This window comes from Bos javanicus, chromosome 15 (assembly GCF_032452875.1).
Source record: "Bos javanicus breed banteng chromosome 15, ARS-OSU_banteng_1.0, whole genome shotgun sequence".
Classification (NCBI taxonomy): Eukaryota; Metazoa; Chordata; class Mammalia; order Artiodactyla; family Bovidae; genus Bos; species Bos javanicus.
The window spans coordinates 35,747,855-35,764,766 of NC_083882.1; the positions used below are offsets into that span (position 1 = coordinate 35,747,855).

General features: G+C 48.5%; 1 protein-coding gene across 10 annotated transcripts in view; it reads left to right on the forward strand.

The window, feature by feature from the left end:
* Positions 1-16,912, forward strand: part of PLEKHA7 (pleckstrin homology domain containing A7) — a 229,963-nt gene that overhangs the window by 199,127 nt on the left and 13,924 nt on the right. For 8 of the 10 annotated variants that reach the window (XM_061440676.1, XM_061440677.1, XM_061440678.1 and 5 more), the window contains 9 exons: positions 486-566; positions 4,115-4,183; positions 4,358-4,438; positions 5,623-5,772; positions 6,306-6,407; positions 12,844-12,952; positions 13,097-13,323; positions 16,267-16,455; positions 16,551-16,668. In XM_061440676.1, coding sequence (XP_061296660.1) covers positions 486-566; positions 4,115-4,183; positions 4,358-4,438; positions 5,623-5,772; positions 6,306-6,407; positions 12,844-12,952; positions 13,097-13,323; positions 16,267-16,455; positions 16,551-16,668 — 1,126 coding nt within the window. The remainder of the gene's footprint in view (positions 1-485; positions 567-4,114; positions 4,184-4,357; positions 4,439-5,622; positions 5,773-6,305; positions 6,408-12,843; positions 12,953-13,096; positions 13,324-16,266; positions 16,456-16,550; positions 16,669-16,912) is intronic. The other 2 variants (XM_061440680.1, XM_061440682.1) reach the window with 1 other exon arrangement.

The window sequence follows — 16,912 nt, forward strand, 5'->3', positions numbered from 1 at the left end:
ACAGTGGTCCCTCAAGGGAGCTGGAAGCATTTGGTGTCATTGGTGAGACAATCGTTTAGGTGGTGACAGCGAGAGTCTGAGAGACCCAAGGTGGAAAATGTTGGTGGGGGCTGAGACTAACGCACGGCTCCATGCTAAACCACAGATTCAGTATCTTTCAGTATGTGATGGGGGAGGACGCAGGAAGAAGCAGAGTCCCCTCTTGCCTTCAGAACCAGGAAGGACATGGGCACTGAAATCGGCGCTCTCACGAAGACCCTCCAGGCAGCGCTTAGGAGGCCGGTTTACGGATGAGGGAACTGAAATCTGGAAAGGTCCACTGGCTGGGAAGCAGCATAACCAGCTGAGACCCACTCATTAAAACTGCACAACACACATCCTCCTAAGGTTTCCCCTTGCCATGTCCCCAAATTCTGGCTCGTTCAAATGTCGTTTGATGTCTTACCTGTTACGTTTTGTTGTATTTGCCTTTCTGTTTGGAACAGATAAAAAATAATGAACCTTTGATCAACGTGCTTTACAAAGTGCTGAAGAAGTCAGCACGGGGCTGTCGGCCCAGGAGAAGCGTAAGATGACCTGATCTGTGTCTCCAGGCGGGGCCATTCCATTGCTTCTGGCTCAGTGCCGACTCCATCACTTGCTTAACCAGGGGCTCTCCTGACCGCCCCCAGGCTTCCTGCAAGTCATTTTCGGTTTATTTTCTTTCTACTGAAGCCCCCTCGGCGTTTTGGCTGGTGCACCAGGCTGAGCCTCTCATCTGTTGTGTTTTGTGACTCCATCTTTTGTGCTGCCTTCAGGGGGCGGAGCGGGGGCTTGCCTAGCTTGCCAGAAGCTTGTGTTGTGTTCCCATTCTCACTCGTCTGCCTCCATGGTGAGGGCTGCCCTAGAGCATGCGTTCCTGGGGAGGGAGCAGCAGTTCCTGGTCACCTTGGAGGAGCCGGGGTGTCCTGAGATTCTACCGTAGCCCTGATATTAGGGTGGCTCTACTTTGGGACAAGGTGTTGATGTTTGAAAACATTCTAGATCTGGACTAGAACAAAGCACCTACCTGCCCAGCACCCTCCTCTTTGAGAGATGCAGAGGCAGTGCCCTAAGCATGGCCAGCTCTTATAGCGTCCCACAGGAGGCTGCAGGTGGGAATGCAGGAGCTGTGTCCAGTCATCTGAAGCCCTGAGCGTAGGTGTCTTCGAGTGTACGGGAGGGGAGTTAGATGCCTGGGTGACCTGATGCCAAGACTCTTTCAAATGAACGAGTGCCCACTAACTTCACTTTTTCTGGTGACTTAGTTGAACCCACAGTTGTGGACTCATAGTTAATGTTCTGAATGGATTTAAGCATTGCTATCACAAAGTGCAATTTGAGGAGGAAATTTAGATGTAAGTACTGCTGTGACTATGTTTAGTAGCCTCGAGTCTCTGGAATGAAGCTAAATTTAGAAGCTTAAAGGGCCTGTGAGCTATCTAAACACTGTCCCGTAGCCTCTGCCCTGAAGCCTGTGACCTTTACCCCATAGAAAGAGGACTTAGGCCCTGAGCACAGCCAGTGCACCTGGTTTTGTTACATTCATGGACTCACTAAGCAAACGCTTCTCAAATAGCCTCAGTACTTTGGGCCCTGGTCTGGGCTTTGAGGTTACAGAGAAAATATGTGACAGTCCCCACAGTTACTCCTAAATAGATTACTGTCAAATGAGGGGAAACAGGTTGTCTACTAAGGCCCCTAGCAGTGGCAGACATCAGGTGTGCGAGGATGTCCCCGGATGGGCACCAGGCCCAGATGGAGGGAGGGAGACAGAAGAGCAGCGAGTGGGTCCCGTCAGCTGAATTTCTAATCCTAATAGACTCGGTCACTTGAATTCCTAAGTTGTAGCACCTTAAAAGCCACACATTAAGAAGGGACAAAGAAAGTTTTTTCTTAGAAAAGAGAGAGTGCTAATATCCTGAGAGAGAGAAGAAACATTTTTATGTCAATCTGAAATGGAAATGAAAGCACAGAAATTTGGGAGCGTTTTGCTAGATAAGCAAATAGTCTTGAACACTAACTTCTAAGAAATTCTATATTACTGATTTTTGTAATGACTCTGATTCATCCCCAGAAAGGTCACATTTATATTCAGTATTCCATGAAGACAGTGAAGGACATACTTTTAGAAAGCTTTCTATCAGAAAGTTTAAAAGCTTTCTGAAAGTGCCCTTTTTGTGTAGAAATACCTCATTCCTTGCCTGACGGTGCTGGATAAATGAGTTATTGCTCAGTTGGACTCCCTGCCTTTGCTATTTCAGTATCAAAAACGTATCATCCAAAAGAAAGCTTCAGTGACAGAAAGGAAAGAGTTTTTGCTAAGAGGAAAAAATCCCCAAAGCATATCTCAATTTGAAACTGATTTCTTCCTAGGAAGCCAGCCAGGGTCAGCCCCTGGGAGAGCAGACAAGCACATGGCCCCTCACTTGGGCAAAGGACGGTGACACAGAGTGAAGGACCCCACCCTGTGCCTGCTGGGTTCCCGTGTCCTGCCTGGGAAGTTCAGCTGTCCGTGGTTCCCCAGGATTCATTCCCCTCCCTCCCTTCCCCACCACACACCCACTGCCCTGCAGGAGCCAGCGCGGTCTGTTGTTGTGGATTGTTGTTGTGGTCAGTGTGTTCTGTGACTGTATGTGACTGTGTATGTACACATAATTTGCCAGTTTGAAGAGCAGAATTTGGCTGGATTCTACTTCTTTCTGGGATTGACCTACATATATTTCCCTTTCACCTACCTGGGAGGCAGTAAGCAATTTGCCTATTGCCTCCCAGAGTGCCAGGCCTTCCGTCCTGGGCTGACTTCCCCCAAGATAAAGACAGTGGTTCCTGTCCTCCACTGTGCCACCCAAGGGAGCAGGGGAACAGGCGGGGGTGGGTCTGCAGCCTAGATTTGCCCCTCAGCTCAGGGCATGAAGACGGCTTCTCCCCTGACCTTGACCTTTGGATCTGGGTACACAGATTTTGAGTTCTGAGGGGAATATCTGCTAATCTATTTCTGCTTCTGATTCACACTCACAAACTGGATAGAGTAGGGAGGAAGTGAGGGCCGTTTCTCCAGCAGCTGTGTGTCCATCTGTAGTGGGACCCTCTGCGTAGTGCACACACCATCTGTCTCTGCTGTAGCTAGCTCCACCCTCCATTTCTCTGGCCAGATCTGCAAACCGGAGTTCAGCAAGATAGCCTCCCCTACAAGGGGCATTTGACCTGGCCATCCCTGACCATGGTTTGGCCATCGGGGTGCATCTGTGAAAAAGGTCCCTCTGTTCCTGCAGTTTTTGACAAAGAAGGAGACTTGGTGGAAATGGAAACATGGCCTAGAGAGTTACTGTTTAATTTCGTAGGGGCCAGTGAGTGAAGGGCGACATGTCGCCCACACTGGTCCAGGAAAGGATGGCAGATCTTGTGAAATTCTGCTGGCCCCTAAGTTTGGGTGGTTTTTGTCTGCCGCTTTGTGGTTTCTTGAGAGGGCAGGGTAACTTGTATTGCAAGTTCAGACTAACCTCAGCTATTCAGGGATCAGTTGAAAACCCCAGCCAGGAATCACCCAGCTGCTTCTTCCTTTGACCAGATCCTCTTGCTAAACAGTGGAGAATGAGGAAGGCTGATCATATTCATGGGGATGTGGGCTGCTCAGACTTTCTTGAACTAAGGGCTCAATGATACCCAAGGGATTTGCTAATTTTTCTTGGTCCACTCACTCCATAGCCCCGGGCGGGGGTCATGGACTTCTGTTAATTAGGTTTAACCCCAGATTTAGTAGCAAAACTCTGTCTTATCAGTGGCAAATCTTCTGTGATTCATACTGAACTCATTTGGACGAAATTTAAGCCTTTACTATTGATTCTGAACTTGAAAGTCTATATTTTCTTTGAGAAATTTGTAAGTACTAGTAAGATCTCATTTATTTTTTCCCTGAAATGAAATAAGCATAAAATTAAAGCAGGTATTGCCCATGTTTCTTCCCTTTCTGTGCCGTGATCCTCCCTACCACTGCCGAGATTTCCATACCTGTCTGTTGTAGGGCGAACATTCCCTCCTGAGTTCTGATTCTGAACCCCGTGGTTAAATCTTCTCTAAATTGTTCACCTCCCAGATGACAGGCCGGGATCTCCTCAAGGACCGAAGTCTGAAGCCGGTGAAGATCGCCGAGAGTGACATTGACGTGAGTGAGCTGGGTGACAGGCCGACCCTCGTCTGCCCGCTGCCCCCAGGCCCAGGATGGGCTGCTTCAGGCAGGGCTTGGATGGTTCTGTAGCCACAGGCTTTCGGGTCACTCTCCAAGGCCGTGCCCTTTCCTCATGCTCCCAGGCCCTCTTCAACCTGTTCTTGTTCACAGGTCAAGCTGAGCGTCTTCTGTGAACAAGATAGGGTCCTCCAGGACTTGGAAGACAAGATACGAGCCCTTAAGGAGAACAAAGTGTGTATCAGTTTTGTGTAATCTTGGGCTGGGTGGCGGGGCTTTTGTCATCTTGTCTTTCCTCAATATAGACTGGACTCTCGTGTTAGTATTGGACAGCAGGTATTCCTTTATCTAGAACAGTGTCTGAATTTTAAGGGTATCTTGTGGGGTTTCTGTCTGAACCCAGAGGAAGCCTTGTGGGGCAACCTCAGCCTACTTATTCCAAATACCATGTCCCCAACCTTAATTCTGCCCTGACGCAGCTCTCCCCAGCAGCCCTGAGAGGTAGGCCTGGCTTGTAGTGATGATGCCACACCCCTGAACCCCAGGGATGGGGGGCCGTCTTGGGGGAAGTGGCCAGAGTCGTAATGCGGCAGAGGTTGTCTCTTCCTAAGCTTCCTTTCCTCTAAGGATCTTGACTGTAGAGGAAGCAAGTGTGGAGTGGAGGAATGGGCTGGTAACCACTGATATTTGGTCTCTTAGACACTTTGTGTGAACTTTTTTCTGCATTTTAACAAGGCATTATATTCATGGTACTCAAAAGTTTATAAATAACACGGCTTTTTTTTTTTTAATAAAAAGGGTTGGTTTATTATAGTTTAAATACATAAATTGAACATTCAAACATCTTAATGTTAAACTTTAGAAATAAAAATTTAACATTCAAGCAGGAGTATAGTTTACAAGGAACACCCAAGAAAGGTAATTTGTTATCTAATCCAGAATATTGAAAAGATCACTTAATGGTGAATAAAATGGTTTAACCAGCAGTCCTAGTTTGGCCAAGATGTTAATTACGACAGTGGTTCCATACCTGAGAAGAAATTACTAAATAAATCTCATAGGCTAAACAACAGGACTTGGCTTATAATTTTCTTCTTCAACAGCTTAGAGAGGTTTTTCCATCTGTTCTTTGATTTACCTCATAGTTTATCCCCTTAAGGAGTGGATGGCCTTATGCCCACTTTATAGATGATGAAACTGAGGCACAGAACTGTTAGGCGATTTGTCCTAAGAGGCCACCCAGTGGGCAGACAAAGTCAGAGCTGGACTCAGAGGCCTTGACTCTCAGGCCCCTAGCTGGGTGCTGGCCTCTTCAGTCTTGCTTAGATCCAGCAGGTTTGTTTAGCTTCTGGCCTGGCAGGGGGCCACCAGGGAATTGTCTTGCTATCCTCTTGCTCTTTGGCCCTGGTCCGGCTCAGGACCAGCTAGAGTCGGTGCTGGAGGTGTTGCACAGACAGATGGAGCAGTACCGAGACCAGCCCCAGCACCTGGAGAAGATTGCCTACCAGCAGAGGCTGCTGCAAGAGGACCTTGTCCACATCCGGGCCGAGCTCTCCAGAGAGTCCACCGTGCGTAGATGCTCCCCTGGCCCCACCCCTGCCCCCCCAGGATGGGCTGGGAGGGGGCTGCTTTTCTTGTCTCCCAACCTATAGCTGAGAAGGTGGCCAGGGGCGAGAGTCTTGGCATAGCAGAACTCCTCCAGACTGCCTCCTGACAGTAGCTTACTTTGTCAGGGGTGACACGTCCGTCTCTACCGGTGCCTTAAGGTGCATGCTGTCAGTGCCTCTGGGAGACTGCAGTGACACCCAAGGGGTCAGCCATCTCAGAGCAGCCTGCACAGCTGTTCCCCTGATCTGTGTGCAGTTAACTCTGAGATGTCAGAATTTCTGCTCTTTAATTTGTCTGTCTGATGTGGTGCAGGCCCTTTCTGCCAGAGCTGGGAACCAAAGCACCCACAGGGGTGGGAGACGGGACAGTGCACCCCTTGCCCTCTTCCCCTGTAGTTGGGTCAGCAGTGCTCAGGAGTACAGGGGTTCTTGGGGCCTTCTGAGGGGGTGGGCTTGGGATAACTAAGAATCAGAGGCATTTCTTTGATCCACAGGAGATGGAAAATGCTTGGAATGAGTACCTAAAGCTAGAAAGAGATGTGGAGCAGCTAAAGCAGACCCTGCAGGAGCAACACAGAAGAGCCTTTTTCTTCCAGGTGACCCAAGGGCTCTTCATCCCTTCTGAGCTCTGATTTCTTCTTGGAGTCTTCACTTACGGGGGCTGTGAGCCCTACCCAGAGGTCTTCTCTTTGTCCATCTGAACTCAGCCTGCTCACCACCCCAAGCTGTCTCTTTGGGAACGCTTGCCACTGCCAGGCTGTCATGAGAAGCGTCATCTCAACTCCCCCTGCCTCTCTGCTCTCAGAGACAAGTTCCTTGGCATTTTTCTAAGGGTTTCTCTACCCATTATCTGGGGAAACAGCCCCAAGAGGAGATGGTACTGACCTTGAGAACCCTACAGGGGCTGGAGGGTGATCTGTGCTCCTTGTCCTTGGCCCTGTCTTGGGTTCCTAACTGCTCGCTTAGCAGCAGGAAGCCCTGTCTCTTCCCCTCCCTGACTCCTGAGGATAGATGCTATCAAGCCCTCACCGGATCAGTAGTGTGAATTCAGGCCAGATGGGGCGATACCCATTACTGTGGGCCCTGCCTCACTCAGGATAGGCAGCCTTAGAGCCCTGCCTTCCCTACCTTAAAACCAGGCCACCCCGTTGGTAGCTGCCTCTGCCTCCAAAGGTGAAAGAAAGAAAGGCCCTGTGTGGTTTTCCCTCTTCAGGTTGGGTCTTCCCGCTGCCAGTGTTCCTCCACTGGAGCGCCCAACCGGGCTTCCACCCCACCCTCAAAATTCTGAAAATGGAAAATAACCTGCTTTTGAACTCAGCTTCAGATCTGTACCCCCTCTTCAGGACCCTGACATAATTCTATTTATTTGAAGTCAGCAAGCATTGAATTGAGGCTTCTTGTGTACGAGGCACCGTGCTGGGCCAGCTTTGGGGCGAAGCTTGCTAATTGGTGAACTAGTTCTAGCCAGGCCTCTTCGTTCAAGTGATTTAATGAATGTGTTGACTCTCTGCACATCAGCATCACCCCAGAAAACTGAAGGAATTTGGGAGAAGGTTTAGGTTTGTGGACTAAGAGGCTTTTCCCAGACCCTGCTGTGCTTTTACTCACCATTTCAAGCTGGTCCCAGAGAGCTTACTCCAGGACCACATGGAGGAGATTCTTGCCTGTGGTTCAGGGTTGGCCTATGAGGTTACCTAGAATTTGTTTATCTCCTGTGGCTATTGGGTTTTTCCATAATTTTCCTTCATTTGAGCTGTTTCCTTTTCTTTTTGTATCCCCAGATTTAGCATGGTGGCTTAAAAATAAATAGGTGGATATTCTTGGCAGAGTCCTTCAAATGATTGTTTCTAGTTACTAGTTCCTTGAACTATTTCATTACACTTATCTTCTTGGACTTCAACCATCCACATTAATTTCAGCAGTGATTTTTCTTTTTTTAGCTTTTCATTCCTTTTGTTTCTTTAATTGTGCAGGTAACACACAAATGCATCTCTCTGAAAAGTCCACACAATGAGAAACAAGACCAGAAAAAGACACGAAAGCCCTCCTTCCTTCCTTCCCTTCTCTGTCCTGGTCCCGTCACCTTCCCTGCATGTGGTCAGCGCCATTAGACCGTGACCTATGCCTTTCCAAATGAATGCCCGTATGTAGTATCATATAAGTTATTGGGGGAGGCAGTTGGGTTTACTTAAAGAGGAATCATACTTAACATGTTGTTTGGTAACTTGCTTTTTTGTCATAACTTTTGTTACGGAAATCTTTCCAGGAAAGATACCCCTAGGTTTATGCTGCCCCACATGATAGCTATTTAAATTGAAACATAAATTAATTAAAATGAACTAAATAAAAATGTATTCCTTAGTCACACTAGAATCAATTCATGTGCTCAGTAGCCACATGTGGCTAGTGGCTTCTGTGTTGGACAGCACACGTTATAGAAGATTTCTATAATCTCAGAAATTGTGTTAGACTTTGTTGGTCTAAGTGAATGGAATTAGTTCTTGACTGCTGCATAGTATTTCATAGGTGGATGTCCCACGCTTTATTAGCCATTCCTCTTCCGATGGGCATTTAAGTTATTTGCAGTGTTTTCCTTTTGTAAATGGTGCCACAATGAGCATCTATCTAATTGCCTATCAGAACTTATTTATGAGCATTTATCTAAAATAAGCTCCTAGAAGTGGACTTGTTGAGTTGAAATGAGTACACATACTTTTTAATTTGTGAGATTTTTTTTTTAATTGAAGTATGATGAGTTCACTGTGTCATGCCAATCTCTGCTGTGTAGTGAAGTGACTCAGTTATACATACACATTCTTTTTTAAGACTCTTTTTCCATTGTGGCTTATCACAGGATATTGAATATAGTTCCCCGTGCTATGCATTAAGACCTTGTTGTTTATCCATTCTAAATGTAATAGTTGGCATCTGCCAACCCAAAACTCCAGTCCCTCATTCTCCCTCCCCCCCTCACCCTTGGCAACAGGAACTCCTGGTCTCTGTGTCGACAAGCCAGTTTCTGTCTCGAGGACACGTTCATTTGTGCCATATTGTAGATCCCACATATGTTGTGTCCAAATGTTTGTGACCCCATGGACTATAGCGTGGCAGGCTTCTCTGTCCTCCACTACCTCCCAGAGTTCACTCAAATTCTTAACCATCAAGTCGGTGATGCTATTAACCATCTTATCCTCTGCTGCCCTCTTCTCCTTTGCCTTCAGTCTTTCCTAGCATCAGTGTCTTTTCCAATGAATTGGCTCTTCACATAAGGTGGCCAAAATATCACATATAAGTGATATCATATGATATTTTTCTCTTTCTGACTTAAGTATGATAATCTCTAGTTGCATCCATGTTGCTGCAAATGGCATTATTTCGTGCTTTTTTGTGGCTGAGTAGTATTCCATTGTATATATGTACCACATCTTCTTTACCCATCCATCTGTCATTGGGCATGGGTTGTTGCATGTTCTGGCTATTCTGAATAGTGCTGCTATGAACATAGGGGTGCATGTATCTTTTTGAATTATAGTCTGTTCTGAGTATATTCCCAGGAATGGGATTGCTAGACCATATGGTAGTTTGTTTAGTTTTCTGAGGAAGCTCCATACCGTTTTCCATAGTGGCTGCACCAACTTATATTCCCACCTATAATGTCCAAGAGTTCCCTTTTCTCCACACCCTCTCCAGCATTTGTTAGTTGTAGGCTTTTTAACAATGGCCATGAATTGAGTATACCTCTTAAATATTAGCAGGTAACTCAAAACCACCCTCTAAAAGGCTGCACTCATTTGCCCTCCCACTCACAGTGCCTGAGAGTACTGAACTGTTTGCCCAAATCCTCGCCAACACTTGATGTTATCAACCTCCTTAGTTTTTGCCAGTCTGCCTGCTAAAAAAGGACATCAGGCTTCTATTTCCTTTTATCTAATTACTAGTAGGTTAAACATCTTCTCATGTGATTATTGGCTATTTGTGTTTCTACTGTGCCTGAGTTCTTGGTGACTTAACACGCAGCAGGCCTGGAATCCTTTTTTCCCCTCCCCCAAACAGATGGGTACAACGTGCGGATCTTGTCACAGGCTTTGTAGAGAACTTAGTCCTGTAAGTTACTAGGAGATAGGCCAGTCTGAAGCCAGGGCCCTGCAGCTTGATTTCTACCTAGCCTAGTGGCATTGCTCATGCTTTCCCTGAGTGCCACAGTGCCCTGGGAAGCTCACAAAGCCTTCCTTTGAGCAGGCTCAGTGTTAACTTCTTTGGTGTAATTCTAGGCCAGGCAAGCTGTGAGCGTCCTAAATAAATCATTGACACTGGAGATAGGCTTGCAGCCCCATATGCAAATTCTCAGTAATGAGGCTTGGAAACTCACCTCTCTTTAGCCAGCATTGGCTGTGAGAAAGCCCACAGCCTTTTCAGCAAAGATAAGTGGCTTTATTTAGGAAGATCCTCACGGCCACCTGAGTAGACAAACCAGAGGATAAAAGAACGTGCAAGTGACTGTGAGAGTCAGTGATAGGTGAGGCTACCTGTAGGTGTCCCTACTTCCGGACAGTGAGTTCAGACCTTTGCTGAGCGAAGTCCATAGGAGCCTTCCAGCCCATTGTGATGCAAGGACACAGGAATGAAACCCCACTCTGCTGCTCCCCCAAAAGCTTCCTTTACCTTGTTGTTCAGTTCTGAAATTCCATCGTCCTTGGAGAAAGATACAAGTTCTCTGGGCTTTGCTTTTCTCTGCTCTTCTCTTACATGTTGGGGTGACAGGGAAAATGGGGGCAGGATTGTGAACTGACAGGGGGAACTACGCCAGGTAGACTGCCAGGGGAGGAGAGAGAGCGATGACCTTAACCCCACACCCCTCCTTTACCAGCCCTCTGCTTGGGGGCCTCAGCTCTAGAGATAATCCCCTTAGCTCAGTAACGTGTCTGTCTTAGGACCCTTGTACCTTAAGGGGAAGCTGAGCGTTAAGCCTGCTATTTGCACATCAGCCCTAAGGATGTGCACTGGTGTTGGACGGGCCGAGAGAGTAGAAGAGCCCCGCTTAGGAGGGAGGCTTCAGACGTCTATTGTCCTGGCTATTGGGCAGTATTTGGTCAGGGAATTTTATGTGATTGGGCTTTTACTTATTCAACATTCATGTACTGAGAAGCTGCTCAGTGCCAGGCCCCAGGGGGAGGTATCCAGGAGCAGTGATCCACAAATATTACACACATGAGAACTCTTCCAGGTGAGGCTGGCAGGGAACCTTGAGAGGAAATACAGGTGTGGAGCCTTCCTTTTTAAGTCCATTACGTGGGACATGATAATTTTAAAGTTAAAAGAATACCATATCTGATGTATAAACAACTCCATTAAAAGATGCCCACGATCCCTTAGTCAAGCAGACCCTGCTCACCTCTTTCTAGGGCATCTTCCCAGGTGGTTTTGGTTACAACTTATCACAGTGTGCACATGGTCATGTTCAGTTCAGTTCAGTTGCTCAGTCGTGTCCAACTCTTTGTGACCCCATGAATCGCAGCACGCCAGGCCTCCCTGTCCATCACCAGCTCCCAGAGTTCACTCAGACTCACATCCATCAAGTCAGTGATGCCATCCAGCCATCTCATCCTCTGTCGTCCCCTTCTCCTCCTGCCCCCAATCCCTCCCAGCATCAGAGTCTTTTCCAATGACTCAGCTCTTCGCATGAGGTGGCCAAAGTACTGGAATTTCAGCTTTAGCATCATTCCTTCCAAAGAAATCCCAGGGCTGATCTCCTTTAAAATGGACTGGTTGGATCTCCCTGAAGTCCAGGGGACTCTCAGGAGTCTTCTCCAACACCACAGTTCAAAAGCATCAATTCTTCGGTGCTCAGCCTTCTTCACAGTCCAACTCTCGCATCCATACATGACCACAGGAAAAACCATAGCCTTGACTAGATGGACCTTTGTTGGCAAAGTAATGCCTCTGCTTTTGAATATGCGGCCCTTTTCCCATTGTACTTTATTAAAAAAAAAAAAAAAAACAGCTTTATCATGTGATTCACATACCATAAAATTAGCTATTTTAAGTATACAATGAACTGATTTTTTAGTGAATCCGCAGAGTTGTATAACCATCCCCACAATCAGTTGTGTGACATTTCCAGCTTGCCCCTAAAGGAACGTGGTCCTGTTTACAGTCCCTCCTCATCCCCACCCCAGCTCTCCACCCTTGCTCTAGCCAGCCACTACTCTACTTTCTATATGGACTTAGCTATTCTGGACATTTCATAGAAACGAAACCATACATATGTGGCACTGACGTGTCTGGCTTCTTTCACTTGACGTAATGTTTTCAAGGTTCCTCCATGTTACAGCAGATGTAGTACTTCATTCCTTTTTACTGCCAAATAATGTCTACTCTGCCCATTATATTACACCCCAAATCCCAGGACTCAGCTCTGTCGTTAAAAAGATGCCCTTTATATTCTAGGGATCATGTCACTTCATGTCCTTGCCTTCTCTTCCCTTCTGCTGTGGTTGCCTGAGACAGTCTGTTTTTTAAATTGTTAAGTATACCTAATGTAAAAGTCTCCATAACCACTTAAGGATACACTTTGGTACCGTTAAGTGTATTCACACTGCTGTACACTCAGTCTTCAGAATGATTTTCATCTAGCAAACCTGAAACTCCGTACACATTAACCAGCAATCCTTCCCGCTTCTCCCAGCCTCTGGCAACCAGCCTTCTGCTTTCTGTCTCTGATGTGGCTGCTCTAGATAACTTCATTGAATCACTCTGTATTTTAGGCAGTCTTTTCTTAAATGGAGAGCAAACAGGCGAGGTGCACTGGCGAGAGCTCCTCTGAGATTCCTACCCTGGACCTGGGGCCTCTCCTACATCTGTATTTGTCCAGGAAGCTGTGAAGCAGGCTTGTCTCTAGCCCTGGTGGGGTTTCCCAAGGGGATACCGTCCTCCAGAGTGAGGGACTCTGTCTGAAATGACAACGGAAATCCTAGGAAGAAGCCTCTGGTGAGGAGCTAAGAAGGGAATGAACCCCTACCTTCTCTTCCTCAGGAGAAATCGCAGATACAGAAGGATCTCTGGAGGATTGAAGACGTCATTGCAGGCCTGAGTGCAAATAAAGAGAACTTCAGAATCCTGGTGGAATCGGTCAAAAATCCAGGTGAGCCGACCATCTTCCTGGGGCAGGGCTGTCAGAGGCCAGCACCTAGCGCTGGGGGATGGCCCGGGGCATAAGTCGCTGCTCTTGTCCTCTGAGGAAGGTCTTTGTTCCATCACATCCTTTCCTCCCCTCCATGCCTGTCAGAGAGGAAAACGGTGCCTTTGCTTCCTCACCCGCCTGTGCCTTCACTCTCGACCTCTGAGAGCAAGCCGCCCCCGCAGCCCAGCCCTCCCACCAGCCCCGTGCGGACCCCTCTGGAGGTTCGACTCTTCCCCCAGCTGCAAACCTACCTGCCGTACCGACCTCACCCGCCCCAGCTGAGGAAGGTGACATCCCCCCTTCAGTCACCAACCAAGACCAAGCCCAAAGTGGTGAGTATTGAGGACTGGGAGCTGAGCGCTGTCCTTTCCTCTCTGGCAGGTGAGTGTCCCACCCTGTCTTCAGGTCCACTTCTCTTGGGAGAGAAGCTTTTAGGGAAACTTGGTCAGACAGAACCAGCCAGAGCCATGAGGTAGGGGGCCCTGCCGTCCTGCTTTGTCTCCCAGAACTGGAAAGGCCCCTAGAAGTGACCTAGTCCAGCCCTCCCATTTTGCATTTGGGAAGACCGAGGCAGGGCAAAAGGAAGTGACTGCACTAAGGCATGGTTTATGATCTGTGATGTGCAGGGAAGTGTGTGGCTGCCCCATGTGGGGTTCTGTGCACACTCGTAGTTAAGTCGGTGGACAGGGAGCGCCTCTTAGCTGAAGAGAATCTTTACCCGCAGCCGAGCACGGCGCTGGGTTGTGAGGATATATGCAGTCTGCACAGTGACCTCATGGAGTATAGACAGGAAGGTCAGTATTCCCATTCCACAGATAAGAGAACTGAGGCCCAAGGTGTTCAGAATTTGCATGAGGTCTCCATATTAGCAAATCCAGTCTACATCTTCTGACCATTGATTGTGCCATCTGACATCTAACTGGACATTCAGCTCTGATGTTCAGGTCAGTATGTAGCCCATGTGGTTGCCTGAACCAGCACCTTGGCTTGCCTGGCACAGAGAGGAGCCAAGCCCTTGGTTGAGTCTGTGAGCACAGGAGGCTCTAAGGAATTAGAAGATGCAGTCAGGCACTGCAATAGCTCATTTCCAGGGCCAGGCCAGCCTTGGATGGAAAGCATGAGGGGCCTGATCCAAGTGACAGGGAAGCCATAGCAGAAAGGACCTTGGAATGGAGACCTCCAGGTTTTTGCCAACAAGGGCTTGGAGGAGCTGTCGCTGGGTACCACGTATGCTTAGGACGTCTGACAAGATCAGTGCACAGTGCTGGCTGAAACACATGAGTTCCCGTACCTGGTCTTCACCATCCACCTGCTTCCAGCCATGGTCCAGAGCCCAGAGCTAGACGACAGGTGCTAGGACCCAGGGTCGCTGTGAACTTTATCTTGAGATCTCCTTCCCTCTCCCAGATCTAAGAATCATGGAGCACCAGTCACAAGGCAGGAGGTAGAAAATAGCAAAACAAATAGCAGGAGCGGCTGGGGCAGACACTGCTACCATAAGGCAGGATGCCTGCCCCCTGGGACCCTGGGGAAAAGGCCTGGGAGCAGGATTGCCTGGACTCCAGCCCTGCCGTCCCTCTGGGACGGCCACCCCCCATCTGAGCATCCTCAGTTTCCTCTTGTGCAGAGCAAGCAGCATGAGATAGACGATCACAGAGGCTCCTCTTCACACTTGGCTGCTGTTGCTCAGAGGCGTGGCTTTTCAGCTTGGTTGGGGGTCAGGCTCATGGGAGAGGGTGGTGTAAAACCCACCTTCTAGTTGGATATGTGTTCACCAGTTTCACCATTTTTTATTGTTGCTTCAGATTTATTTTATATTCATATTGTTTTATGTTTACTTTTGTGAATAATGATATCATCCTGTAATCGACATAAAGCATGAATACATAATTTAATAAACAATAAAAAAGAGATTCCACATTTCATACCAACACTCAGACCAAGAAATAGGACTTGGCCAGTGGTCAGAAGCCCTTGGGCCTATGGGTCCCTTTCCAGCGCAGGCTCTTTTCTCTTTCTGCCAGGGGGTAACCACTATCTTGACTTTTCAGATAATTTCCTTGCTTTTTTGTTTTGATACCTATATTTTTATCCTGAACACTTTGCCCATCTATCATAACTGTATTTATTCTTTCTTATCTTGTGTCCTTTCAACATTATATTTGTGAAGTTCATCCCATTGCTGCATTTAGCTATAGTTCTTTCATTTTTATTTGATTTTTTAAAAATTTTGTATCTTTTTTTTTTAATTTTATATCTTAAGGATATAAAAAAGTGTGTAATAAAATGTCTCCCTTCCACCCTCTATCTCCAGACATTCTGTTCCCTTCAGTCAAAGGCAATCAATGGTTTATGTTTATCTTTCCGGGGGGCTTTTTAGGATTTGGTGATTCTGAGATCTTGTTCAGGGTTGGAAACCACGGATGCTCAGAGAGCCTCTGGGTATCTCGGGTAGGCGGCTTAACCTTCTGTCTGAAGTCTGTCTCTAGAAGAATGCTGATAAACCTTTGCAAAACAAGCTTGCAGTTCCCTTTCCTGAACTCTGAAAAAATCTGAAAACCAAAGCAAAATTAGGCTAAGAAAGGGGGAGTTCAGGAGAAGAGAGTCTGGATGGTCATTTGTCCCAGGAGTGGGTGTTCATGGCAGTTGGGGGCCAGGCTGTCAGCCTGTAGGGAGGCCACAGCCCTCGGAGAGCATTGTGGATGGGGCAATTCAAGGAAAATAGTTGCATTCATCCCAGCCCAGAGAGTGGGCTGCAGAGAAGGCAGTGAGTCACCCATCCTGACAGCCTGCTCAGGGCCTGGGCCAGGCAGGAGGAAAGATTTCGTAACCATGCACATTTCTGATGGAAAGGGCAGGAGGATGTAGATGTTCCTCGCTCAGATCTGCAGCCTGCTGAAACATCCAGAGGTCGTGCAGGGATATGAGCCAGCCCCGTCTAAGCAGGGTGGGATGGGGTGGGGTGGAGGTGGTGGGGTGCTGTCATATACAGGTGAGCGAGTGGAGTGAGAGCATGGACCCGTGTCCTGAGTTCTGGGTTGTGTGTAGCTAACACTTGGAAACTTGTTCATAGTTAACACTTGGAAGATGTAGAGTCCGAGGGAAGGATGGGCTTGGAGCAGAGGTGTACCCACCCTCACAGCTCAACCAGGGGAAGTGTTGGCGTCTTTGGGCTGAAGTGGTCGTGCCCCGCAGGCCCCAGGTGGCCTGCTCCGGCCCTTTGGGCCACTCGGCATCCTCTCACGGGGCACTGGTTGTGGTTTTGTTCTGAGCAGGAAGATGAGGCACCTCCCAGGCCCCCGCTCCCTGAGCTCTACAGCCCGGAGGACCAGCCCCCAGCCGTGCCCCCGCTGCCAAGGGAGGCCACCATCATCCGGCACACTTCAGTGAGGGGCCTCAAGCGGCAGTCGGATGAGAGGAAGCGAGATCGGGAGCAGGGACAGTGTGTCAACGGGGACTCCAGGGTGAGCACGGAGGACCCCTGGGGTGCCCGCTGAGTGTGGGGAGAGGGAAGGCGGCCGGACCCGGGGCGGCTGTGACGGCCTCCGACTGCCTGCAGGTGGAACTCCGGTCATACGTCAGTGAGCCAGAGCTGGCCACCTTCAGCGGGGACACGGCCCCATCCTCCCTGGGCTTTGTGGGCTCTGAGAGCAGGTACCAGACGCTGCCAGGCAGAGGTAAGGCACGACTTTCTACGGAGTCTTCCCAGGGACCCCCACTGCAGCCGCAGCACCGCCCGCCCCCAGCCCTCACCCGGTCCTTGCAACTCTTCTGCCTGTGGCGTGGGGCCTCTGTTGGGTAGCAGCTGTCTGGGGCCTCTGGGCTGTAGACAGGGCGCGTCCTTCTTACCTCTGGCTCACATCCTGATTCTCATCCTCTTTTATTACATCTGCCCCTGGGAACAATGGTAATTGTGGTGGT